Raw genomic sequence first — 26,456 nt, forward strand, 5'->3', positions numbered from 1 at the left:
ACTTTTCTTCTGGCTGGGCCCCTGCGAAAAGGAGTACAAATGTACAATACTCGAGGGATGGGTAGAAAAGAAAACCAGTAGTAATGCAATACGGATCATTTGGGCCCCCCCGCGGCCCATTGACAGAAAGAAGCCCGTATTGCTTCGTTCCGTTCCCGCCGTTGCAAACTACAAAATTTCCTCCGTTTCCCTCTCAACGGAAACGCTTCGAAAATTAAATTAGAAAAAGTACTCCACAAGGAAACAAAACGCTCGCGCTCCCAAACCCCCAAATCCACCCTGCACCCGGTCCATACACCCCCAAGCCTTCCTTCCCCCGTACAACCGCCGCCGCCGCCGCCGCTTCTTCTTCTTCCCCCCTCTCCACCCTAGGGTTCCTCCCACCACCGCCGGCAAAACCCTCCAATCCCCGACCCCAAACCCGCCTCCTCCCTCCCTCGCGACCGCCCCGCCTTCGAATCGGATCCGATGGAGCCGCCGCGGCTGACGGAGGGGGCGGTGAAGCAGCTGTCGGAGCACCCCCACGGGGCCGGCACCATCTTCCCGGTGGTGCAGGTAGGGGACGTGAAGATCGTCAACACCAAGGGCGGCCCGCAGCAGCAGTCGGAGCGCTACCGCATGCTCATCTCCGACGGGGTCAACTCGCAGCAGTCCATGCTCGCCACCCCGCTCAACGCCCTCGTCAAGGATGGCACGCTCCGCGCCGGCTCCATCGTCCACCTCGTCGAGACCATGTGCAACACCATCCAGAACCGCAGGTCCGTCCGTGCCCTTCCTCCCTGCCTGCGTTCGTCAATCCCCCCACATTAATCAGATTCTCCCCGCCTCGCATCCTGTTTGCCGGTTCGTTTCCGCGAGAAAGAATGGATCTTGGTGTTCTTGCTGATTCGATTAGTGGACGGGATCACGGGAATGGTCGTTCTGTGTCTAGGGTGCTAGCGGTTTCGTCAATGATGGGATCTTGGTGGTAGTTTCTTGAGTCACATGCAGACCTTGTGTGAAGTCGGAATGTTTTCAGAAGATGGGGATTTCTGCGTTCTTTGGGTTTCCATGTACTCCTATGAAACGGGACATAGGGCCACGCAGGGAATGATGGGTGTTTTGCTAGAGGATGCCCAAGTATTCATTTAACAAGGTGAACTTTGTCAGAGTTCGCTTGACAATTATGTTTGTCTCTCAATCAGCCCTCAGTCTTGCTACTCATATTCTTCAGGGAACTTCTTCCTTTGTGCTATGCGACATTTAGAGAATGTTACAACCTACAACACTGATTCAGACACAATGGTGGATATTGTTATTTTGTTTCACGCTGTAGTCTTAATAGCTACCCTCTTTGGACAATCAGTGGGTTAACTTGTTCAGCATTATATTGCTATGTAAGTTAAGCTTCAATTGTTTTTTTTTACATATATTCCTCTAGCATTTTACTAGTAGACCGTATGCCGTTAAATTACTTTCATTCAGCCTCAGTAGAATGCATTATCCTTAGTGTGTTCACCTTCAGTAAAATATGGGAGTTTGGTGTTTGATTCAGTCATGTGTCGATGAATGTTTTGAACTTCCCATGTTCCTGTTGTGCCGAGTGCCAACTGCCAAGAATATGCATAGCCTGCTTGCTATCTGATTCTTTCTGGAGACTCTAAGAAAGTTTTGTTTCCAATTCCACCGTGATTTATGATGCTGCTGTCCCTTTGTGAATGTACTTTGATCCAATGAGATGAGATGCACTTCGCTTCTCATGTCTTAACAAATTACCATTAGTAAGCTATATTTTCCTGCAAGTCAGAGCTACAATTGTTATGTAAGATTCTATCAGCCCATGGCTTCATGTTTATATGTTTGCTGCAGCCAAAGAAGGTGTTGTATTTTGTGCCAATGCTTATGACCTTCAATCTTTCAATCTGATTGCTGATTGCCATGAAAAATAATTGAAACAATTTAAATTACATGCTGTCATGGTCTGAGTTGTAGTACTTCTGTAAGTGCCTGGAACCTTGTTTGTTCTTCTCGCCATACTTAACTATGGATAGTTCTAGAATATAGCAAATAGTGTGGGTAGGCTGGGGTATAACTATTTAATGTTTCTAAATCTTCTTCAAATTATCGTAACTACTGTTCTGTGAGACGAGTTGATTTCTAGCAAACATTCTCTTTCAGAGAACTTTGCATTTTGATGTTTTTATATGGATATCTAATCAATTTACCTGACTATTCTTTTCTGTTGCTTTCAGGATCATTATTGTTACCAAACTTGATGTTCTGCAAACTGAGTGCCCCATGATTGGGACGCCGAAGATGTGTCAGATGAAAATCTTACCTCAAGAACAGGAGCCTAACTTACCAGCCAGTGCTGCTCAAACATATAGTGGAAGCTATTCTGGTAACCCAGGCATGCTGGGCTCTTCTGTTGCTCCGATGGTGGAGCAGGCTGCTAACAGTCTTTCATATGGTGGACCCTACAAAGGCATTCATGGCACAGTAGGCTCTTCTATTGGTCGGGCAGTCGAACCTGGTCCTAACAATGTGCTGTCAGGTGGATCTTATGGTACAGTGCCAGCACAGAACACAATGAATGCCAATGTGGTGCAGCCAGACTCTCAGCTGCCTTTACTGAGCTCTCATCAAAACCAGAGGTTTGCGATACCCGGGGCAGGTCGGGGCTTTGGTCCTCCTGGTAATATTTATGGGCGTCCTGCTCAGCCTTCGTATCAGCAGCCACCTCCAGCATATAGGAATAGTGGCCCAGTTGCTAAGAATGAAGCTCCTCCCCGTGTTACTCCGATTTCTGCGTTGAACCCGTACCAAACTACATGGACGATAAAGGCTAGGGTGACTGCGAAGTCTCGTGTCACTCATTTTATCAATGCTTCAGGTCCAGGAACAGTCTTCAACTTTGATCTTCTTGATGCACATGGTGGTGAAATTCGTGCAAAATGCTTTAAGGCGGCAGTTGATCAGTTCTACAATCTAATTGAGGTTGATAAGGTGTACTTGATATCTAGAGGGGCGATAAGACCCGCACAGAAGAAGTTTAACCCTTTGAACAATGACTATGATTTGACTCTGGACGTGTCAACATCTATAGAAATTTGTTCTGGTGATGATAGCAGCATCCCTAGGCAGCAGTTCAATTTCCGACAGATCAGTGAAATAGCAAACATGGATGGAGGATCCATGGTAGATTTGCTTGGGGTTGTTACATCAGTTAGCCCTACTGTTCCACTAATGAAGAAGGATGGCAATGAAACTAAGAAAAGAAACCTTCAGCTGAAGGACATGTCTGGTTGCAGCGTGGAAATAACCTTTTGGGGGGACTTCTGTGATGCTGAAGGTCAGCAGCTGCAGTCACTGTGCGATTCTGGATCAAGTCCAATGCTTGTCCTGAAAAGTGGTCGTGTCAATGACTTCAACGGCAAATCTGTGGGCACAATCAGCTCAAGCTTGATAAAAATAAATCCGGATTTTCCTGATGCAGAAAGGCTGAGGCAGTGGTATATAACTGAAGGAAAAAATGCTGCTTGCAGTTCTTTATCTGTGGCAACCATGGGCAGGACTGATGTTCGAAAAACTATTGCAGAGATCAAGGGTGAAAATCTGGGGCAATCAGATAAGCCTGCTTGGATCACGGTTATTGGTTCGATTTTTCACATTGCCAATGACCCTTTTTGTTATCCAGCTTGCACAATGCAGGTTAATGGTAGGCAGTGCAACAAAAAGGTCACAAATAATGGTGACGGGATGTGGTATTGTGATAAATGCGAGCAGAGTTCTCCAAACTGTGAGTATAGGTACTTGCTAAATTGTCAGATGCAGGATCACACCGGTTCTACCTATTGCAATGCATTCCAAGAGGCTGGCAAGGATATTATTGGTGTCACCGCGCAAGAGCTTTTCAGGATAAAACATGAAGAACAAGATGATGTACAATTTGCAGAAATCATGCAGCGGGCCCGTCATCAGCTATTTCTGTTAAAGTTGAAAGTCAAGGAAGAAATCTACAATGACGAGGCACGTGTGAAATACACCATTTTTAAGGCTGAAAAATTGGACGACCCACGTTTTCTTCTTGGAATAATTGATAGACTTTTGGTGGAGGATGACGCGGGTTCCACACCTGGTGTGAATCACGCTGCTGCTGCTAACGCTGGTTTTACCAACTCTGAAGCTGGACAGAGTGTGGTAACTTCCAACAATACCTATGCCATGAACATGGGTGGCCCAAATCAGTTTGGGCAGCAAGCAAGTTTATCTGCCAGGGTGCCTACCACATCACGAGCAACACGGTATGCGCAGACTTGCAGTGTTTGTGGTTCCAATGGGCATAATGCACAGAACTGCCCTGCAACCATGGATGATATGCATCAACCAGCACCAAGTGTGGGCTTCACTGCTAGTTCATATGGCTCTTCAGCTGGCGGCAACGCCAGCTCAGGCTTGTGCTTCAAATGTAATCAGCCTGGGCACTTCTCTAGAGATTGTCCAGGGCTGACTACCTCCTACGGCAATTCAGCCGTCAACGCCAATGCCAGCTCTAACCTGTGCTTCAAGTGTAATCAGCCTGGGCACTATTCTCGAGACTGCCCAGCGCAGGGTAGCTCCTACCCCTCTTCAGCTGGGGGCAACAGCGGTGCGAATCTGTGCTTCAAGTGTAATCAACCGGGGCACTACGCTAGGGACTGTCCGGCACAGGCAGCTGGTGCACCCCAGCACCCAGCGTATGGGAATAATGCCTCCGCCGCATCAGGAGGATACAGCAGGCAGTATGTTGGTAGCTTCTGAACTATTTTGGCCGGTCAAGTTACATCTTGATATGGTTTAGCTGCGCATGCATTTTGTATAGTTGTTAAATCTTCCTTTTCTGTTTGCATGGCTTCTCCAGTGTTTACTGGGGTGTCTGGGTCTGTACCTTGTGCTGCTACGTTATAAGTCTTCTTTTTTTATTAATCTTTTTATGTTAAGCATGTTTTTTCCCCCATCTGTTCCAATTCCTTATTAAGCTAGTAAGCTGGATCTTATTTGTAGTATATCTCTGTATATCCATACCTTCAAAATGGTAGCTCCTCCATTCTATTACTACATGCAGTGAAGCTTGTGTCTCTGGCTGTAAAATTGAAAAGGGACTCTTCAGCTTCAAAGATTGAATGTTTCTGATTCTGCCCCCTTTGAATATCACAATTGCTTCTCTGGTTGTTTCTACTCCCAGCCCAAGCTGTCCCATGATAACATGACGATGCCCTGCAAAAAAACAATTATTCTGCTGTCCTGTACATTTTGACCCGGAATACAGATTGAAAAATAAAAATGCGTCCGAACCCGGAATACATTTTGACCCGGAATACAGGCTCTCTAATTTCACCCAACACTTGACAGACTTGCGTTTTCCGTTCGCATTGAACCTCACAGAAAATTTTCAGATCTTGTGATTTCAGATCAAAGTAGCGGTGCCGCACCATCTGAGATGTCACTTGTTTTCCCTTTCCCAATTTGCAGGTTAACGTATTAACATTTGAACATCATTGTATTCCACTCAGGAATCCAGATTATGAAAATGAAAATTTGATCTTCCTTTTGTTCTTCATTTGGGTTTCGACATGAGGCAACCAAACACAAAGTTTTTTCTTTCAGAAAATTAATTAATACATGTTAGAAAATTCACTAAAATGACACGTGGCAACACCACAAAGCACTGCCGGATCCAGGTTGCCGAAATTGTTCAATTTGCTCCTTTAATTGTTCCTCCAATATTCGTACAGAAATACTCCTAGTATCTTTTTTCTTAACAGACTGTTCCAAACTTGACGGCCCAGTAATAATTAAGTAAATTCGAAAAAAACATAAACCGAAAACTTGGCACCCAAGTAGACTCGACTCTGAATCCCGATGAGATCCGTTTAAAACGAAACGATCAAAGAAGAAGCAGAAGAGGCCGTCGCCACCGCCAGTCCGCCATCGCCGTCGCCATGGATGATCGCTACCTGCCGGCGGACGTGGTGCTGGCGATCGTGCGTCGTCTTCCACCAAGCGCGCGCCGCCGGTCCCGCCTCGTCTGCCGCCTATGGCACGACGTGGTGACCCACCGGACCCCGGAGATGCAGAGCCGCCCCAAGGCCCTCCTCTGGTACCCCAGCTCCACCGCCGTCTCCATCGTCGACCCTTGCTCCGCCTCGCCATCTCCGAGGGAGCTCCGGACAAGCCCGCGCAAGGGGCTGGCCCTCGTCGGCACCAGCAACGGCATCCTCTGCGTGTGCGACGACGAGGCGCGGTCACCCTGGCCAACCCGGTCACCGGCGAGACGATGCCGGTCCCGGCGCTGCCCTGGGCCGCGCAATTCGTCGGGCAGCTTCCCTGCACCGGGTACAAGGTCCGCTGGGCCAAGGCGTACGGGATCGGCTGCCACCCGGTCACCGGAGAGTACAAGGTGGTGCACGTCCCGTGCTGCTTCGACCGGGTCTGCGAGTTCGATGCCGTCCACGTCCTCACCGTCGGCGGGAAGGAGAAGAACCCGACCTGGCGCGAATCCCCGGTTTCAATCCCCGGCGGCGCCAAGTGCGAGCTGGCGGCGGGGATCGTGACGGTCGACGGGGCGACCCACTGGGCGGCCACGATCGGCGGGTCCGCCAGGGTCGTGTCCTTGGACCTCGCCGCCGAGCGCGTCGCCCCAACCACCGTACCGCTCCCGGCGGCGAGATCCGGCGGATACTACAGGCTGGCGGAGGTGAGAGGGAGGCTGGGCTTGGTGACTTACCCGGAGGTGTGGGTTCTGGACAAGGACCGGCGGCGGTGGAGCGTGGCGTGCAGGATCGAGCAGGATGTCTCCCTGCCGCACTTTGAGTTTGGGGAGTTTGTGCTCGCGCAGCGTGGGAGGTCGTCGTTCTACCGGCACCGCCGCCGGAAAGGGGACGGCGGGGGGATCTGGAGGCCGCGGTGCGAGTTCGACGGCGTGGTGAGGGTCGACTGGCGAGATGAGGGGACGGTGGTGTGCGATGGGTATTATCAGATTTTTGCATTTTGTTGAGACCACGGAGCCGCTCCCGCGGGCGCCGCGGGGGATAATTGATTTTGATTGTTCAGTGTCTGGTTGATAAACAAGTGTTGTTTGCATTTTCTTGTTGCTTCAAATTCAGTATTGTTATCTTGTCTGGGCCTAAATATGAGTGCTGTTCTTGCTTCAGAAGCAGAATTCAGTGGCGTTGGGCCTCCAACAACTAGCAACATTGTAAACAAGAGGGTGATCTCCTTTTTGTTAGTAACATTAGAACATGTACTCCAGTCATAGAACCGTTCCATATCAAAGTGTCGCAACTTTTATCCAGATACAACAAATATATCTAGACACGTACATCAACATGCGTATCTACAACCAAGTTGAAACCAAGGGAGAATCATTTCAGTCATGAATCCAACAACACACGCAGGGAAGATAAGAGCCAAGGCATATGCATGTTGAGAAAGACACCATCCAGTGTGTGCGTGTCACGCATATTTCAAGGTTTGGAATGCCAGAATTGGCAAGCTCGGAAAAAAATAAAAATCACAGTGTGTGTGTGTGTGTGTAAATCTGGGAATAGCCACAAGAAAACACTAAAAGGTCTGGAAGATGGCGCTTCATCCATGCTAGAAATAGAAAGGAGGTTCCAGTGGATACCGCTGTAAGAAATAAATATAGATATACTCATATACACAGGAGATTTTGACCCCAACAACAAGGAACAAGGAAAGATACACACACACATAGAGATAGTCTAGAAACGAGTCACTCTGACATGCTTGAGATGCTCTGCTACCTGCATCCGCACCCCATCCTTCAGCTCTATCATCTCAAAATAATCTTGGCCGCCCCGCCGAATTTCCCTGAGGCTTGTGAGGACAGGCAGCCCGTAGACTTTCTTCAGCTCCCTGCACTGATCAACTTGCAGCAGCTCGAGCCTAGGCATTGCCTCTTCTCCAAACAACACCCATTCAAGCCAGCGTACTCCAAAAAGCTCCAGCACCACGAGACTCGGGAAAGATGAGCCTCGGAAAAGGAGCTGCTTCATGTATACCGACCGCTGCTTCAGGCGTAGCACTGCAAGATTTGGTAGCACCCCGAGAGCTTGTATGGCATCATCTTGCTGCAACATGGAATACTCTAGCGTCAACTTGCAGAGATTTTGAAGCTGATGGATCCATGAGGTTACTCTCACTAGCCTGCCACACAGCTTGAGGCTCTCCAGGCAGCTTGGTGGCGACAAAGCCTGACCCAAACTATCATCCAACAGTGCATTTTTATCACTTCGCACTGACGGAGATCCAAGTTGATTGTGAGAAGCAATAGCACACCAGAACTCCTTGCTATCTTTTCTGGGCATACCAACCACCCTAAGCTTCCGCAGCTGAGTAAGCTCCTTGAGCTCCTTCAGAATGGCCTTTCCCTTGCTCCGTGCAACATTGACAACCCCCAGTGTGTACAGAGCCTTCAGCTTACCAATACCTCTAGGAACTTCAACACCATACACCAAATCATTCCAGAAATAACCGGTCTCTGCTAGACACAACATGGCAAGCCTGAGTACGTTGATTATATCATGCATGTTCAAACCAGCATCTAAAACTTGTGGTCTCAACAAAAGAGGTGGTGTATACAGCAAAAGTAAACAGAACTTGCGCACCAATGTGGTCAACTTATCAAATATGTCATCCTCTCCTTCGACATTGCCAGTTATCTTCATAAGATAAGTTGTGCGAAGGTGTTGTAGCCTACGAAGCTTGGCAATTGTTGCTGGCAACTCAAATATATGTGTACCTCTAACATCTAGAGTTTGGAGGTGCCTCAAATTCCCCAAAGAATCAGGCAAGCAGAAAATGTTCATGCATCCTCGTAAAGAGAGGTACATGAGGTGACGGAGCTGCCCGATTTGATCGAGATGATGATCTCTTAACCCTCTTGTGTCTTCCAAATCGAGAACTTGGAGGAACCTCATCTTATCGGAGATGAAAAACGGTCTCCACTCTCCAAACACAGTCAATGACCGTACATGCGACAAGTCCAGCATGCTCTCCAACACATATTTATCCCTTTTCCAGTTGCTTCCTATGACAAGATGTCGTATTGCACCTTGTGTACTGCTCAAACAAACCCCTTCCTCCAGTGTGAAAACAAGGTTTTCCTCCCTCGCCTTTGATATGCATATTTCATGGATGATATCATGAAGTTGACAAGATTTGATTTGCCCACTGTAATAATTTACACCTTCCCCTGGCAGGATCATACTCCTATCCAAAAGCTCATTGAAGTGACTGCGACCAAGTTCCTCTGCAGTCATGCCATGCATATCCCTTGAGTAACCCTCTGCGATCCACCGCCTTACCAAGCGACCCCACCTAATTCTGTGATCTTCTGGAAATATGCAAAGGTACAAGAAAGCAGACTTAAGATGATATGGCAAACCATCGTAACTCCTCATAAGAACTGTTTTATTGTCCTAAGTTCAGGATTGAGCTCCAGTTCAGAGCTAATACGATCATTCATCTTCCTCCACTCAATAGCAGTTTTTGGCTTAGTAGCTAGGAATCCACCTATAGCTGATATTGCAAGGGGAAGTCCATCACATTTCTTTAGGACAAGTCGTAGGGACTAAATCATTTTTTCTAGTGTTGTCCTTGAATACCTGCAACGCACGTAATTTAACAAAGTTACTATTTGGATTAAACCACGAATGAAACGGAGGGAGTAGAATATAAAGTATTATGGACTTGTTTGTCCGATCTTCAGCTTGTGGCTTGCTTCTGGAAGCCCAAGCCATACCCCTAAGGTTAAGTTTACTATGCAAATTTTCTCTCCTCCTTTGATTTAACATTTTTGTTGGAAAAATTCAAAATGTGTACAAAGTAGATGAAATCGAAATTCTTTTCATTTGGAGAATTCACTAAGCATTGGAATTTCCAAGTATCTTGGGTGTGCACGAAACATTGTAATCCTAGATATTGTTACAAATCAAATGTGCAGCTGAGAGCAAGATTGTGATAATCCAAATGGGCACCCAGGAGCTCATTCTCATGGTAAAAAACACTACAATAATTTTTCAAGTACTTTGTGCATGTACATTTTTCTTAAAGAACATTGCATTTTGCCTGTGAAATGAAAAATAAATTTGAGGACAAAAAGAATGCTACTTTAGCCCTTCATATTTGTACCTATAATCCCGGTGACAAGCGTGATGTCAAGTTGTCAGTTTATTTTCATGACAAGACTCGCTCTAACAACATCAGCAAAAAAATTCACTCTGGTCAATAATTTAGCTACTTCATCGGCTTCCATGTAAAATGCATCTAAAGTCCTAATAGTATACCGGGTGTGTCAAGTTAGTCCCAACAGTATGAAAGTGCATATTTTGGTCCCAATTTTTTTTTTCAAATGTAAAGGAAGAAAGGATACTAGTTAACTAGTACTCCCTCCGATCCTAAATTCTTGTCTCCTAAATTCTGGACTGATCCTTGGGTTGATGGGGAAAGAGTTCGGGATGTGGCGCCTCTATTGTTGTCGGCTAGGCGAAATCAAAATTTGTGCATCTCGGTGGCTGAGGGTCTTTGTCAGAATGCCTGGGTAAGGCAGATCTGCCCTAACCTGTCTGAGGAGGGACTGTCCCAATTTTTGTCCTTGTGGGATCGCACTCGACACTTTCAGTTGGTGGAGGGGGAGGATTCCTTTAAGTGGAATTGGTCTTCTACTGGTTCTTTCAGTGCTCGGTCTGCCTACTTGGCTTTGTTTGAAGGCCGAATGGACATGGCAGGAACAGATTTGATTTGGGATTCTAGAGCCCCCCTCAGATGCAAATTCTTCATGTGGCTCGTGTGCTGGAAGCGTTGCTGGACGGCTTATCGGTTACAGAGAAGAGGGCTTGATCATCCGGAGCGATGTCCGTTCTGTGATCAAGAAGATGAGACGATTTCTCACATCTTGTTGGGTTGCGTCTTCGCTAGGCAGGTTTGGTGGAGGATTTTACAAGGTTGGAGTCTCCAACTCTGGATGCCGGCTGTGGAGAGTGATCTTGCCGAGTGGTGGTCCTCCCTGCCTATGGTTGGTAAGCCTAGGTGTGATGCTGCAACGGTGGTGGTGCTTGTCTGTTGGTCTTTGTGGAAGCATAGGAACCGTATCGTCTTCGATCACATTAATCCTAGTGTGGTGCAGGTGCTAACTGATGTGATTGCCGAGGGGAAGGCTGGGAGTCAGGCTGGTCTATTAGGAGTGTCTTTATTTAGTACAATTCCTATTAGTGCTGTAGAGTGGAGAGATTCGGGATGATTGTCTTGTAAACTTGGCCTAAGGCCGTTATCGCTGCGTCGCAGCCTCCTTCTTTAATGGATGATACACCTTCTTGGGTGTATTCTAGAAATAAAAATCTTGTCTCAAATTTGCCCAAATATCGATGTATCTACTCTTAAAAGGTGTCTAGATACATGTAATATTTCGACAACAATTTAGGATCGGAGGGAGTACCTTCTTGACGAAAAGGTCAAGTGCGGTGTCATCTTTCAGACCTTCAAGACTGTACATGTTCTTGTATTCTTTTGAACAATGTTTGGCAATATTTTTCTCTCTTGTGGTGATTATGATCCTTCCTGCATTACCCAAACACCCTTTGACCAACTCCCATTCAGAGATGGACGATATATCATCAAGAAGAAGAAGGCACTTTTGCATTTTTAGCAGCCGAGCTAACTCCTCCTGCAGCTCTTGCAGTTTCGGAATTGCAATGCTTTTCTTTTGCACTCTAGATGCATTTGCTTCGGCAGGATCTTCTTGAATACTTTTCTGAAGTTGCAAAGCCAAATCTCGAAGGAGTACTTCAAGGTTAAAAGGACGCAAAGCAGTCACCCAAGCACGCTTCCAGCCACCAAGTTGTTGGCTTGGGTAGATGCTTCGGACAAGAGTGGTTTTGCCAAGATCCCCCATTCCCCAAACTGAGATCACCTTACACCCTTGATTGATGTCCGGTTGGCCAATTAATTTGATAAGAATAGATTCTCTGTTTCTCGCCCACAGATCACTTCATCAACCAGTGCCAATGTCCAGCTGCGATCAAACTTCTTTCTAGCAGTTGAGTCACTAACTTTGTGTTCACTTTCATTCTTAGGTTCTTGGTCTTTCACCAATATTTCACTGGTAGGCATTTCTGCGTTTTTCTCAGTAGTATTAACTTGTGTTGAGTTGGAAATGTGCTCCATAGAACATGATGCATGCATATCCTGAAGAAGAAACAGATATATGAAAATCAATGTACTTGTACTCTAAACATTTTCAAATCTAAACTACCTGCTTGTCTTTACTATTGAGGATTTTCAAGTCCACAGTTTTAGTGAGTACTGTGTCCAACAAACTACCTAAGCTTACAAATTCTAAGTAACATTTCAAAGCACTACATGTTTTTCAATTAGCGTAAATTCTACTAGGAGGTATGTCTTGAAATGTCTCAGTTTTATTTTCCCTCAATTTATATTAGTTTGTTAAATATCTTTCAGCACCAGGATTAGCTCATGCATAACTTCAATGAATATTGAAATATGTTTGCATATCAAACTTCACTACTCCCTCCGTCCAACAAAAGATGTCTCAAGTTTGTCAAAATTTGGATGTATACATGACTTAGTGTATAGATGCATTCAAATTTAGTCAAAGTTGAGACATCCTTTGTTGGAGAGAGGAAGTAGGTAAAGTCCAAATGAGGCATAGTTTGTGTGTCTATGTGAGGATAAAAGAAACACACTAATGAACATTTGTACATGCCAAATGTAATTCATAGACATACAATTCAAGAAATGAATTCTAATCAGCCGGCGAAGGCCCACCTTCAGTTTTTCCTTCTCCAAGACAGCAAGCCTTGCTTCGTTGGTGTCAAACATTGTCGCACTAGCACTGGCCATGCTGACCCGCTCCTCTGAATTCTGCAATTCGACGTGAAATGAAAGAAAAATAAATCATCCATAAAGACGAAGAAACAAAGTTATAACAGAAGATATACAAGAAAAAGATTTACCTTCTTGTGGAACAGAAAAATAGTTTGATCAGATGACAACTGCTTGAGCTCTGACACTTGATACGGTTTCTCCGTGCACAAGCTTGCAATTTCAACTTGCTGCGTGGAAACAATGATTCTGCTATGTTTACTGTTGTCAGGAAAGTATTTTTTGATGCAATGCCACTCTTCTATTGTGGACAGGTCAGTCAACACAACAAGGTAGCTATTGCTACACAATTGCACATTAAACACACGGACTAAATCAGTTTGATCCATCATCTCCATCTTGGCCAGAACATTAGCCCCGACACTTATTTCTTTTTCCTGATTTCCAACCTCATTGTTTGAATTTTTGAAGAATTGCCTAACCAAGCTCCTGAGGAACTCTTGTGGATTGAAAGGATGCATCAACCTAATCCAAGCGCAGAATTCAAACTTTTTCAATACCTTTGGGTCATCATATACCTCCTGGATAGCAGAGATCTTCCCAAGATCACCACTTGTTCCCCACATGGAAATCACCCTAAGTTCCTCCTCCTCACTGGTAATCAGCTGGTGGAGGTCCACCTTTGATTTTTCCTTCTCCAGCGTCAAGCCTTGCTTCGAGCGCGGCAATGCTGGCCTGCTCCTCTGCTGCAGAAGGCAGGGAGTCGGAGCTCTCCTTGATGAGGCGGTAGCGCAGGTTCCTGTTGCTCACATCCTCAACCATGGTTCTCAGGTTCTTCATCTCCAAGGCGATGCGACGGCGCTCCCCAGCAGTTCGCGGGCTGCACCACCAAGATTGCTTCTTCTCCGAGAGGAGAGAGAAGTCCATGAGGCTGTCCTCGGCGTTGTAGGCGAGGTCGCGGACCTGCTTCACCCAGGTAGCAGGCAACTTGTGCTTACACGTTCTTCGTCGGCAGTCATCAGGAAGGACTGCATCATCTCGAGCTCGTCCGCAATGAAGGTGACGTCACCCTCAAAACCGAGCTGCAAGGCGACCTCCTCCGCAGCCTTGGACCTAGCATAGCCCAGGGCTCCATCGAGCACGGCCTTGCCCAGGCTCACCACTGTCGCCTCCATGCGCTCTCGTAGCTCTCAAGCTCTGGTTTGTGAATTTGCGATTGAAGCAGGTTCTGTGTGCACGCAGCCAACCGCCGATGCCCTCTTTTGGATTTAGTTGGTAGAGTAGTAGCGCAAACTAACAAGCATCTGGTTCTAGCTTCGATGTAAGGGGTTCCTTCACATTCGATGCTATGGTGGAAAGCAAAAGTTATACGGAGTATTAAACTTAGTTGCCGTGAGAAGCATTTGATGCTGTGCTAAACTTCAGTGAGGAGATAAGGTAATAACCAACAAGGCATCTCCTTTGGTCTTCAGTGGCATGCCTTGCCGGGGAGGTGACCTCTCTTTGCCGAAGCTGGACGCTGAAGCCGCCATGGACGATGCCTCCCCGCGAGGCAATGTCGCCGCCGCCGCCGTCATGTGAGATGAGCACCTTGTGCTGGGGCCATGCTCCTCATCGGTGGCCATGATGAAGGACTGCATCATCTCGAGCTCGTCGGCAATGAAGGCCACATCGCCCTCCACGCCCAGCTGCAAGGTGACCTCCTCCGCTGCCTTGGACCGCGCGTAACCCAGTGCCCCCACCAACACCGACTTGCCCACGCTCACTACCGTCGCCTCCATGGCTCTCCTTTCTCGCTATGATATGGAGGTGTTGATGGTAATGGCAGACTTGGATATAGCAGCTGATCAGGGCTGGTGGATTAATAAGGGGAATCCAGCTAAAAGCCTGAGCCTGATGTCAAGTTGGCACTCATGATGTGTGTTGGAGTCCTAACAAAATAGTTTAGCTACATGGCTGGCTCTAATAAAAACCAACAAGTATCACTCCTTGATTACAGTGAAAATATTTGATGCAGCGACTGACAGAAGGAGGCAGAATTTTTTACAGCACTGTTACCAGGGGAAAGCAAGCAAGCATGTGAGTTAATTCCCAATGGCATACTTAATTACCTTCAGGCCAAATAAAAATTGCATCAGGCAGTGAAGAATGTTGGTTACCTAACACGCCAGCTGTGTTCCAAAAACTGGGGTGGTCCACGGTTTACTGATCGCGAAAATGCCGACAGTCAGAGACTTTGGGAAGTTGGCAAAAGAGTAACACAGGAAGAGAGAGGAAGAACGAAGTTGTCCAATGGAAAATAGTGATTGATTACATTATCTGATAGGTAACAAGTCCTATAAATACTATACCACTCCAGCTCTCAGTTGGACAGACCTCATCTAAAGTACTTATTTAGTTACTGTAAACTTTTTGCTGCTGTTGGGTGCCTGTTCCACTGTCCAAAGCCTAGAAGGGGTTATCAGCTGTTTAACTGGGTGTGTGACAGGACTGTCACGACCTGTCGATTATAATCTTGCATCGCATCAATGCAGACTGGAACTGCATTGTTCGATCGAGGAGACTATTGGATTAACGTCTGGCCATGGTATTCAATTTGTGACAAAGCAAGGAGGCGGAGAAACGGATTAAAAGAGGACAATTCAACCACTAATTACAATCCAATGCACTCTGCTCGCGGTAATGCACAGTAATCAGGCTGTACCTCCACTCCTTGAGTGCCATGCGTCGCGAGCTCGTGGAAGACGGCGACCATGTCGGCCTTCAGAAGCCGGCGGCGTCGGGCTCACCGCGGAGGGCAGCGCATTTGAGGACCCGGATGGCCCCAGCTATGAGGTGGCAGCTGTCGACCCACGCCGCGGCTGAACGCACACGAACGCACCTCCCTCCGCAGATGGCAATGGAGAATTAAAGTTGTGCGCAGCACGGAGAATTGAAGCTAGTTCATTATTATTCGTGAAAAAAGCTGAGCATAGGGAGTAGAGTAGACTCCTTTCGTAACAAAATGGTACACTAGATCATCTACAATGCAAGGTGCTTAGATAGAAGTGCTTAATGTTGTGATGTCATTAGGCACCCATACGTATAAAATTCGTTTCCCCAATGCAAGCACGTCTAACAGGTGCTTAGGACTAACTCACTCCTCTCTGCACCAACGCTAACAAACTAATTTAGCTACATGAGCAGCAGGCTTTGGTTAAACTGGCACCTTGATTACAGTGAGGCAACGACTCGAGGAGGCTGAGCTGCAGTCAGTTGATTACAAGGTGATGAGAAGGCATCGGGCAATGGAGAATCAATTAAACAAGTTGTGCGACCAGAAAAGATGATGGAAAAAGCACGGGGAAACAAAGTTAGTTCGTTCTGCGCGCGCCCCACGCTGAAAAAGCTGAATAATAGTATGGCGACAACGGCTGATGGATGGAGAAGATACCGGAGGAGGAGTCGAGGAGGGGATTAATTTACCGTTTGCCGCTCCTGGACAGTTCATCTTCCTCCCCGGCGCCGCCGCACACTCGCCCGCAGAAACGACAGGATGCTGCCCTCCGCCGTTCCCCAGCCCCACCCACCACCGGAACTCTCATCCCATCCCAACCACCGTCGGCACACGATTGGTGTACACTGAGCTCGGAATCGGGGATGCGCCGTCTCGATCTGCATCTTCTTCAGGCCGGCGAGCTGCCCGAAATATGGATCGGAGCCGTCGACGGGGAGCTCGTGGGGAAGAAGAAGAAGAGAAAGCGGCTTCAGTGCAGCAGCAGCCCAAATATCGTATCATCGCCATCTCAACGCGTGACGGCCCAAAGCCCATCATCCTATTTTCCCGTGCTCAATGAAGCCCAGAAGAAACAAGCCCAGTGGCTAGCATGCAATGCAAAGAACCACGTCCCCTTCCACTAAAAAAAAAAGGAACCACGTCCCCTTGATCAGTACTCTCAAGTATCCCCTAAAAAAAAAACCTCTCAAGTCTACCCCTCAAAAGAAAAGAAAAGAAAAAAGTACTCTCTAGTCTTAACCCGACAACCTTAAAAAAGTCTTATACCCCAAAAAGTCCGTAGCATCATTTTCGCTGAGCAGTACTCTTAAGTCTTAACCTGACATCAGTTCAAAACAGAAAAGTCTTAACCTGACGTAATCAAGCCGTGTCGTAGATCGTACCTAATGTGTAAGTTGCATGGTTAATTGTTGCCCTTAATTTAATCCCATTTGCAATGGATTAATTAAATTCAGGTCGTTCTACTTGTTATATATAATAAGTGTCGTTGATTTAGTAGTACAATTTATTATGGATCGGATGGAATACTTACAACTATTTTTGCCAATTAGAAAACGGTGATGTTATATACTACTGGTACGGTACGTACCGTACGCTAGCACACACGTCAGACAGCACACCATTACCATTTTTCTGGTGTACATGTATGGATCATCTGTGGATAAATTGATCGATGTAAATTAGTACGAGTAACATGCATTACTATAAGCGCCGTAAGTCCAATCTGCTACTCCTTCCGTCCAACAAAAAATGCTTCAAGTTTGTCAAAATTTGGATGTATTTAGTCATGACTTAATGTATAAATGCATTTAAATTTAGTCAAAGTTGAGACATCTTTTATTGGACGAAGAAATACATTAATTAACATCAGCTACCTCTGTCGATCTGTGACGTGCTAATGCATATGCATGAGGTAAATTAATTATCTTTAATTTCCCTTCACAAGGTAAGAACACCATGTATGTGCATGTCAATTAATCATCCATCATCGCAAGATCATATCTACAGATTTGCAACTTGCAATGACATATATAGCGTATTGATTAGATTTAATTAAAACAAGACTTGATCAAAATATAATGCCGTGTTAATACTGGTTTGTATAACACTAAATTGGTGCCAGTATATTTTTTTTAGGAAAGGTACTTACAAATAATTCCGGTTTATATCATAAAAAACGTATACTAAAGCATGTATCTACTCCCTAAGTAGTATATATACATGCTTTATATCATGGTATGAAGGAGAGTAATGAGCTTACCTACCACGCCGGCCGCGCGATAGCTAGCTCGCTTGTTTCTAGTGTCGGGAACACAGGAAAGAAATTATAGCATAGCAACAAAGGGGGAGATAGCTAAGCTTACATTATTTTGTATCTCAACTGGGACAAGTTGCTCTTAAATTCAGCATATACGAACTTGACTCTGTAAAAAAGGAAGACTTCGCGGCAGTTAACGCACAAGTTTTTGTAAACCTCTCTTGACCTTTGTTGGCTTTGGTAATGTATATGTCATAGTCGATCGAATCCAAAGTTTGTCCAACATTGATTACGTACAAATTTACAATTATGTATTTATGTGAGCTCTTTTACTGTACCCTTAATTTAATATAAACCGTTCATTTGTTCCGATCAAGTGGTTAATATTATCTGGTACTGCATCCAAGAACACTCGAAGTACCTCGAGTTGGAGGGCATAACCGTAATTATGTGGGGTTGGCGTGGTCTTTGCAACTTAGAAAAAAAATAGGAAAAAACATCTTGCGCCGGCGGAGTAGACGACGCCGCACCGCCCAATGGCTGCTCTGGCGGCAGAGGGACGAGGCGCATCCACGATGGGGCGGACAAGGCCGCGCTCGAATGGTCGCTGGGCATGAGGGGACGAGGCTCTGGGCCGGTGGGGCGGACGAGGCCGCACTCAAATGGCCGTTGCTCAGGAGGGGGCGAGGCCGCGACGCGCAGCGATTGGACGGCTGCGCCGCTCGATTGGGCCGTCACGGCCTCAAGGGACGCTGCGCCGGCAGAGGGGATGAAGCCGTCTGTTGTGTACGGCACTGAGAGGGCCGTCATGCCAACAACATCGATGGTGCTTTCCGGCGGGCGGAGAAGAGGCGACCCAGCCGGCGGCGATCCGGCCAGCGAGGGGACGGCGATGACCCTGGATCGATCAGGATGGGGTGCATGGCCCTTCTCCTGATGGATTTGGTTGGGGCGATGGTGCGACTCTGCGCTTCCCAGCACTCCGGCCAGCGAGCGGATGCTGAGATCGGGTAGGGGTGGTGCACAGCTGCTCGACGGAGATGAGGAGAGGGATGACATGAGAGGAATTTTTTTCTCAAAATTATACTCTGCAAAATGACCAAGTTACCCTTTTCAACCGACGGTTAGATATGTTTGGTACTCCGATGTATGTTTTTGGAGTACCGGGGTACCATAAAATTAATCATTTATGTTGGACTTATAAGATAAATTTTACAATACAAGTAGTAATTGCAGATCATATATTAAATGAGCTGCTGGCGCTTAACTAGCTAGGATCTATATATATTACGGTCGATATGCTGCTCAGTGACAACTAGCAGCTTATTGCATGAATGGAGCTTATTGCAACAATGGCGCCCAGCTGGCCCTTGCTGCTGCTTCTTCTTCTCTGCCTCGCCGGCGGCGGCATACTCCAACCTCGCGCCCAGCCTGACAGCAAAGGTAACTATCTAGCTCGGGACCTTACAAGTTACAATTTTGGTTATTTCCAGCAAATATTCTCTCCGAACATATATTTCCTACTCCTGTTTTTGATGCGGTCTCACTTTTAGAAACCAACAAGTTTTGATTATTTGCAACACACAGAACTCTCTTCTAAACATACCTACCTTTTTCTTTTTTTGATCGTCCGTGGATGCACCCAACCGGCACGCTCTCATGTTGGAGCCTAACAAGTTTCTCTAAGCATATCTACCCCTTCCTCTTCTGAGATATTCCATGAGAAAATTTCACAGAACCACACTTTTTGTGACAGTGGTCTCACAAAATCACAGTTGTTGCTAACAGTCTCACAAAACCACAACTCTTGGGGCAGGGAGTCTCAAAAAACCCTAATCTCGATGATTAGGCAGCTTGATGGTGTTTTTGACAACCCAGGCCCACAACGTGGCATTGGAGACGAGTCGGGGAGACTGACGTGGCAACTGACTTGTGGGCCCGGATGGCATTGCAGACGGGTCGGGAAGGCTGGCGTGGCAACTGACTTGTGGGCTCAGGTCATCAGAAACACCATTAAGCCGCCTAATCATTGAGATTAGGATTTTTTGAGACTCGCTGTCCCAAGAGTTGTGGTTTTGTGAGACTGTTAGCAACAACTGTGGTTTTGTGAGACCAGTGCCACAAAAAGTGTGTTTTTTTAAAATTTACTCATATTCCATGGATGCAACCGACCTGCACAGTCTTACCTTGGAACATAACAAGTTTAATTTTTGCAATATATACTCTCTATGAACATATCTACATCTTCCTATTATGGTTTCTTCTGTGGATGCAACCAACCGCGACACGGTAACCCCTTGGAGCCTAACAAGTTTCTCTAAGCATATCCACCCCTTCATCTTTTGGGATACTCCAACAACATTCTCTCCATAACCATATCTACCTCTTCCAATTCTAGGATTGTCTGTGGATAATACCAACCGGCTCTGTCTCCACCTTGGAACTTAATTGACAAGTTTGATTATTCCTAGCACCCTGTCTCTAAGCATGATCTATGTCCACGGTGGTGCAGGTTTCATAAGCATAGATTGCGGGTACCCAGGGGAGACGAGCTACATGGATGATACCACGATGCTATCCTACTCCCCGGATATTGGCTTCATCGACTCCGGCACCAACCACAACATCTCCGGTGAGTACGTCCGGCCACTGCTCTCACGGCGTGCCCACAACCTGCGGAGCTTCCCTGACGGCGCACGCAACTGCTACACACTCACCTCCCTGGTGTCCGGGCTCAAGTACCTCATCCGTGCCAGCTTCGTCTACGGCAACTACGATGGCCTCAATCGACCGCCCGTGTTGTTCGACCTCTACATCGGTGTCAACTTTTGGATGGCGGTGAACATGTCGTCTTGGTCGGACCCGGCGGGTGGCGTGGTGACAGCGGAGGCCATTGTCATGGTCCTAGACGACTTTGTGCAGGTGTGCTTGGTGAACACCGGTGCCGGAACCCCGTTCATCTCCGGGCTGGACCTGAGGCCGCTCAAGACGACACTCTACCCGCAGGTCACGGCGGCGCAGGGGCTGGTGATGCTTGCCAGGCTCAACGCCGCCCCGACTAACAAAACATACATTGCCAGGTACTTTATAATGGTGAAGGATCCAAATTTACTGCCCTGAGGTCTCAAGTTTGAGTTCAACAACTTTATTTTTTAGAATTTTTACATGGGTTTTAATGTTGTATTTGGTAAAAAGTTTTCAAAATTCTACCAGAAATCAAATTTATAAGTTACATTCCCTGCAGGTACCCTGATGACCCACATGACCGAATATGGTTCCCATGGTACGACGCCGTGAACTGGGCTGAGATGTCGACCACTCAGACGGTACAGAACATTGAAAACGACCTCTTTGAGGCACCGTCGGCGGTGATGCAGACAGCGATCACGCCACAGAACGCCTCCAAGAACATCGAGTTCTATTGGGACGCGGAGCCCAAGCCCAACGACCCATCGCCAGGGTACATTGCCATCATGTACTTCTCCGAGCTGCAGCTCCTCAATGGCAACGATGTGCGCCAGTTCTACGTCAACCTCAACGGCAATCCCTGGTATCCGACGGGCTTCACGCCGCAATACCTCTCCAACGGTGCCACCTACAATAGCTACCCCTCCCATCACAGCCGTTACAACATCTCCATCAACGCCACCTCCAATTCGACTCTGCCGCCAATCATCAACGCCGTTGAGGTGTTCTCCGTCGTTCCCACCACCAACATAGGAACTGACTCGCAGGATGGTAATTAACTTAACTACATGCGTACTCCCTCCATTCCAAAATATAGGACGCACACTTTTTCTGACATTTTACTCTGACCAATGGTTAGTACACCTATATGTCCACTGCGCAATACAAAATTGATAATGTTGTATTCGCGCGTATTCAAAGAAAACTTTCCATTGCCTCATTAGTATCAGTTTTTGTGAACGTACTATAGTAAGACAAATTATTAATAAAAAATAAATCTTGGAAAATATCCATGCCCTATATTTGGAACTATGCATTGCGCACTACTTAATTAAAATGTTGGGTATGATATGATTAACTATTTTGCATGCACATAGCAACCGCTGTCATGGCGATCAAGGCCAAGTATCAGGTGCAGAAGAATTGGATGGGCGACCCATGCCTTCCGAAGAATATGGCATGGGATATGATGAATTGTAGTTATGCCACTCCCAACCCATCAAGGATCACAAGCATGTAAGGTTCATGACCATTGACCAAATGGACAAGGTTAAAAATGTTATCAATATTGTATTCCATTTTCACTTTTCGGCTATTAATTTATTCATACAGCATTATGCAGAATAAGAATCAATTTTTTTTCTCGAGACCTTTTCCTTGAGTGTAACTCACGGGGAAACTAACCCGGTGTGTTTTCAGCCCTTTTCCAAGTGAAAAAAACATTCAGCTTTGGTTCCTCAACGAGACTACATGTTGTTTATAGTCTATTCTCATTTTGGCCCTCAATTCGGTTCTAATATCAAACATCTAGGACCTTAACTTTTGAATTGAACAACTTTTTTGTCTCTAATTGGCCTACTACTTGTGTGAAACCACCGCCACCTCATTGTTCATAGTGCTTTGACTCAGTCCTAGGACAAAATTTGTCTGGATTGAAAACTATAGGGTCCGAAGGTTATGATTATTGAATTCTAAGGACTAGAAGTCGAGACACAAAAATGAGATCTTATATATTTAACTGCCGACAATGACAGATCCTCTACATATATGTTTTTTGTAGAAACATGTCATCTAGTGGTCTGACCGGTGATATATCGTCTTCTTTTGCGAAGCTCAAGGCTCTCCTATACTTGTAAGTTTGGAGTGCTGGATTTATTTCGGCCTAATTTTGTTTTGTAGTTTTGTTACTTGACAAATTAATGATCTTGCTTAATTTCTATATCTTGTAGGGATCTGTCGAACAATAATTTGACAGGCTCAATTCCGGATGCTCTTTCACAGTTACCTTCGGTGACAGTTATGTAAGTTGGGCAATGTTTGCAGTTAGCACAGTCTAGCTATAGCGCTAGGACCAACAAGTCATAATTAAAAGATTGATTTGTTCCAACAAGTCATGAACCTCTTGTCAAATTTTTCCTGAATTACTTTGAGCGATCATGTACATATGTGTAGTATTGTGTTAAACTTTATTTTCACTCTAGAGATTTGTCTGGCAACAAGCTGAATGGATCAATTCCCCCTGGACTTCTCAAAAGAATTCAAGATGGCTCTTTGGATCTAAGGTACGTATGGTATAATTTCCCCTGTTCCTAGAAACCTGGTATATATATGTACATACATGATAAATTTGATTGAGCATCTTCATTGACAATCAATTAACTTTGTCATTAATTAATTTGTTAGACATGGCAACAATCCAGACCTTTGCACAGGCAGCAACTCATGCTTGCTGGCCACTAAAAGGAAGAACAAAGTGGCCATCTACGTTGCTGTCCCTATCCTTGTCATTCTAGTGATAGTATCAGCGGCAATACTAGTCTTTTTCTTGCTAAGACGCCGGAATCAGCAGCAAGGTGAGTGCGAGGCTTTCTGCCATTATCAAGCTCAAGCACACATAACAAACTGTACTCATATCCGTACCAGATCTAAGAATTCACCAAATTGCCTTTCTGCATATAAAGGATCAATGAACACCATGACTGCCGTAAAACCGCAGAACGAGGAGGCAATGTCGACGACAAGCTATGGCGGCGGTGATGGTGATTCACTGAGGATAGTTGAGAACCGCCGGTTCACATACAAGGAGCTTGAGATGATAACCAATGGCTTCCAGAGGGTGCTCGGCCAGGGAGGGTTCGGTCGTGTCTATGATGGCTTCCTTGAAGATGGCACTCAGGTGGCGGTCAAGCTGCGGTCTCATGCTTCCAATCAAGGCACCAAGGAGTTTCTCGCAGAGGTATGGTGGAATTAAATCCTTTTAACGGGATACGCAACTGCAAAGGATGGGTGGAATTAAATCAATTATATAGAACTTCCATTTCTCAAAAAGGAAGAACATATGCAACATATATAGGAATCGAACAATATATACATGAATGGCCATTCATACACTTCTCATGTAAACATACTACAGTAGTAGAGGACACTAGTCTCTAATTAATTACCCCAAAAAAAACACTAGTCTCTAATTCTTAGCAAAAATGTATGTTTCAAATGTGAAATTTGATGAGTCGAAATATCATACTTGTCCAGGCTCAAATTTTAACACGGATTCACCACAAGAATCTTGTGTCCATGATTGGCTACTGTAAGGATGGAGAGTACATGGCACTTGTCTATGAGTACATGGCACATGGAACCTTGCGGGAGCACATTGCAGGTACAATGTTTCTTCAAATAAAGTGATAGCTTAATCAATAATACACATATCGACAGTCAGTGCCTATATCTTGGCTCGCAAGTCACTGTTAATTAATACCATTATGTATTTGTAGGAAGCGATCGCAACGGAGCATGTTTACCTTGGAGACAGAGACTCCAAATTGCACTTGAATCTGCACAAGGTACAACACTTGTTGACGTTCCCACAGCTGCCGAACATTCGTGTTAATCTTTAGAAACTTGATTATTGTGGTGATGTGCAGGATTAGAGTACCTACACAAGGGTTGCAACCCGCCTCTCATCCATAGAGATGTCAAGGCGACCAACATCCTGCTGAATGCCAAACTCGAGGCCAGGATTGCCGATTTTGGCTTGTCGAGGGCATTCAACCATGACACCGACCCCGTTTCCACGAATACTCTTGTTGGTACTCCTGGATACGTGGATCCAGAGTACCAGATGACGATGCAGCCAACGACCAAGAGTGATGTGTACAGCTTCGGCGTGGTGCTACTGGAACTGGTCACCGGGAAGCCAGCCATCCTTTCGAATCCTGAGCCCACAAACATTATCCATTGGGCACGACAGCGGCTGGCGCGGGGCAACATCGAGGGCGTGGCGGACGCACGCATGAATAGTGGTTACGACGTCAACAGCGTGTGGAAGGTGGCGGAGATCGCCCTCAAGTGCACCGCTCAGGCATCAGCGCAGCGGCCCACCATGGCCGACGTGGTGGCACAGCTACAGGAGTGCGTCGAACTTGAGAACGGCCGCGCCGTCTACACCGGCGGCGGTAGCAGCAGCGTTGATGACCCGAACTGGAGTCACGGTGCTTACACTAGTGGGCAATCCAGTAACGTGAGCGACAACACTGCATTTGAGATGGAGCATAGGGTGCCCACAGTGGTCACCGGTCCTGCCGTACGTTGAGGACTCTCTCGTCTAAAACTGGCTATAGTTGCCTGTTTTTAAGTCTCTATGATTTCCTAGAATATACCGTTAACGTTATTTACTAAAATAGTGCTGGTAACTGGTGTGCAATTTATATTTTTGAAGTAAGACATGAAACTATATATATTTATTTGTATATAATGTGTACATGCTCATCTGTTCTTCCCTGTTTTTATACCAGTACCCCACAATTTTATTGCTCATTCGGCACATGAGATCGAATTCAGAAGGAAAATCTCATTCTATTTTTCTATTATATATGCATTGACGAACAAAATTATCAAAGCCAGGCATGTCGATTCTACCGTGTATTGAGAAACAGAGTCATGCAAGACACCACAACACATTTCTCTGTCCTACTGGATTTTGCCGAGGTGTAGATGAGGAGGCCGAGCATGGCCAGTCGCTTAATATGGACCGTGGCCCATGCTCTTTTGGATCGTAACCTACACCTCTAGCCGTGAATTGGATGGTAACCTGCACCTCGGAATTGGATGGTAACCTGCACCTCGGAATTGCAGGCCGCTCTGGCCGTGAAGAATTTTTCCTATTCATTTTTTTAGAATGCAAACGGTTCTCGCTTCCTCGCAAACAGTATAAGGGTATCATAAAAGAACTCCGTTGGTTAGTTGTATAAAAATAAATATATAGTACTAGTGATTGCATCTGGGCGGGCAACAGGGTTACATGCAACCAGGCCAGGACAATAGAGTTTGATAATATAATAGGATTACACATCAATACATCATGCAAACCGGCGGCCGGTATTGACCTCTAAAAGGAGTAACGAAATTGCTTGCACTACGGGATAAACATATGATGCATGTACTAGTGGCAAATGTGTAAAATTTTATAAGCATAAACGTACGTATTTCTACCTCGCATCAAGGTCGTTTTGTGTGTGTGTGACGACGTGGACAATTAATTAAGTCCATTAATCAGTGTTAACTAATCATGCATGATTGCATATGGTGGTGTTGTTAATGATGCAATTAATTAATATTGGATGGAGCTGCTGGCGCGTATAAGTAGGGTCAAAGCCAAACATACGTCCGTACATATGCGTACTCCCTCTATATGTTACAAACGCGTAGATATGCTGCTCAATTATATTAGCAGCTTGCATGAATAATAATGGAGCCATCAACGCGGAGAACAACAATGGCGCCGCCCAGCAGCTGGCCGCCGTGGCTGCTGCTGCTTCTTCTTCTCTGCCTCGCCGCCGGCGGCATACTTCAATC

General features: G+C 46.1%; 2 protein-coding genes and 1 pseudogene across 4 annotated transcripts; 2 read left to right on the forward strand and 1 right to left on the reverse strand.

Moving 5' to 3' along the window:
• Nucleotides 1-268: 268 nt before the first annotated feature.
• Nucleotides 269-5,154, forward strand: LOC100846917 (replication protein A 70 kDa DNA-binding subunit C). 2 transcript variants are annotated; one of them, XM_003569039.4, is made up of 2 exons: nt 269-758; nt 2,232-5,154. In XM_003569039.4, the coding sequence occupies exons 1-2, from the start codon at nt 469-471 to the stop codon at nt 4,777-4,779; spliced, it is 2,838 nt and encodes a 945-aa protein (XP_003569087.1). In that variant the 5' UTR covers nt 269-468; the 3' UTR covers nt 4,780-5,154. The 2 variants fall into 2 exon arrangements, with proteins under 2 accessions (XP_003569087.1, XP_024314249.1); XM_024458481.1 differs by lacking the exon at nt 269-758 and adding an exon at nt 969-1,376.
• A 2,429-nt stretch (nt 5,155-7,583) lies between these two features.
• Nucleotides 7,584-16,617, reverse strand: LOC100839598 (annotated as a pseudogene).
• Nucleotides 16,618-19,250: 2,633 nt separating this feature from the next.
• On the forward strand, nt 19,251-25,376 carry LOC100839906 (putative leucine-rich repeat receptor-like serine/threonine-protein kinase At2g19230). 2 transcript variants are annotated; one of them, XM_003566647.2, is made up of 12 exons: nt 19,251-19,358; nt 20,428-20,995; nt 21,160-21,653; nt 21,980-22,118; nt 22,663-22,734; nt 22,832-22,903; nt 23,084-23,164; nt 23,286-23,455; nt 23,564-23,838; nt 24,135-24,261; nt 24,377-24,445; nt 24,527-25,376. In XM_003566647.2, the coding sequence occupies exons 1-12, from the start codon at nt 19,268-19,270 to the stop codon at nt 25,192-25,194; spliced, it is 2,826 nt and encodes a 941-aa protein (XP_003566695.1). In that variant the 5' UTR covers nt 19,251-19,267; the 3' UTR covers nt 25,195-25,376. The 2 variants fall into 2 exon arrangements, with proteins under 2 accessions (XP_003566695.1, XP_024314349.1); XM_024458581.1 differs by having other exon boundaries at nt 23,286-23,838.
• Nucleotides 25,377-26,456: the final 1,080 nt, after the last annotated feature.

The sequence above is a fragment of the Brachypodium distachyon genome, chromosome 2 (assembly GCF_000005505.3).
Source record: "Brachypodium distachyon strain Bd21 chromosome 2, Brachypodium_distachyon_v3.0, whole genome shotgun sequence".
NCBI lineage: Eukaryota > Viridiplantae > Streptophyta > Magnoliopsida > Poales > Poaceae > Brachypodium > Brachypodium distachyon.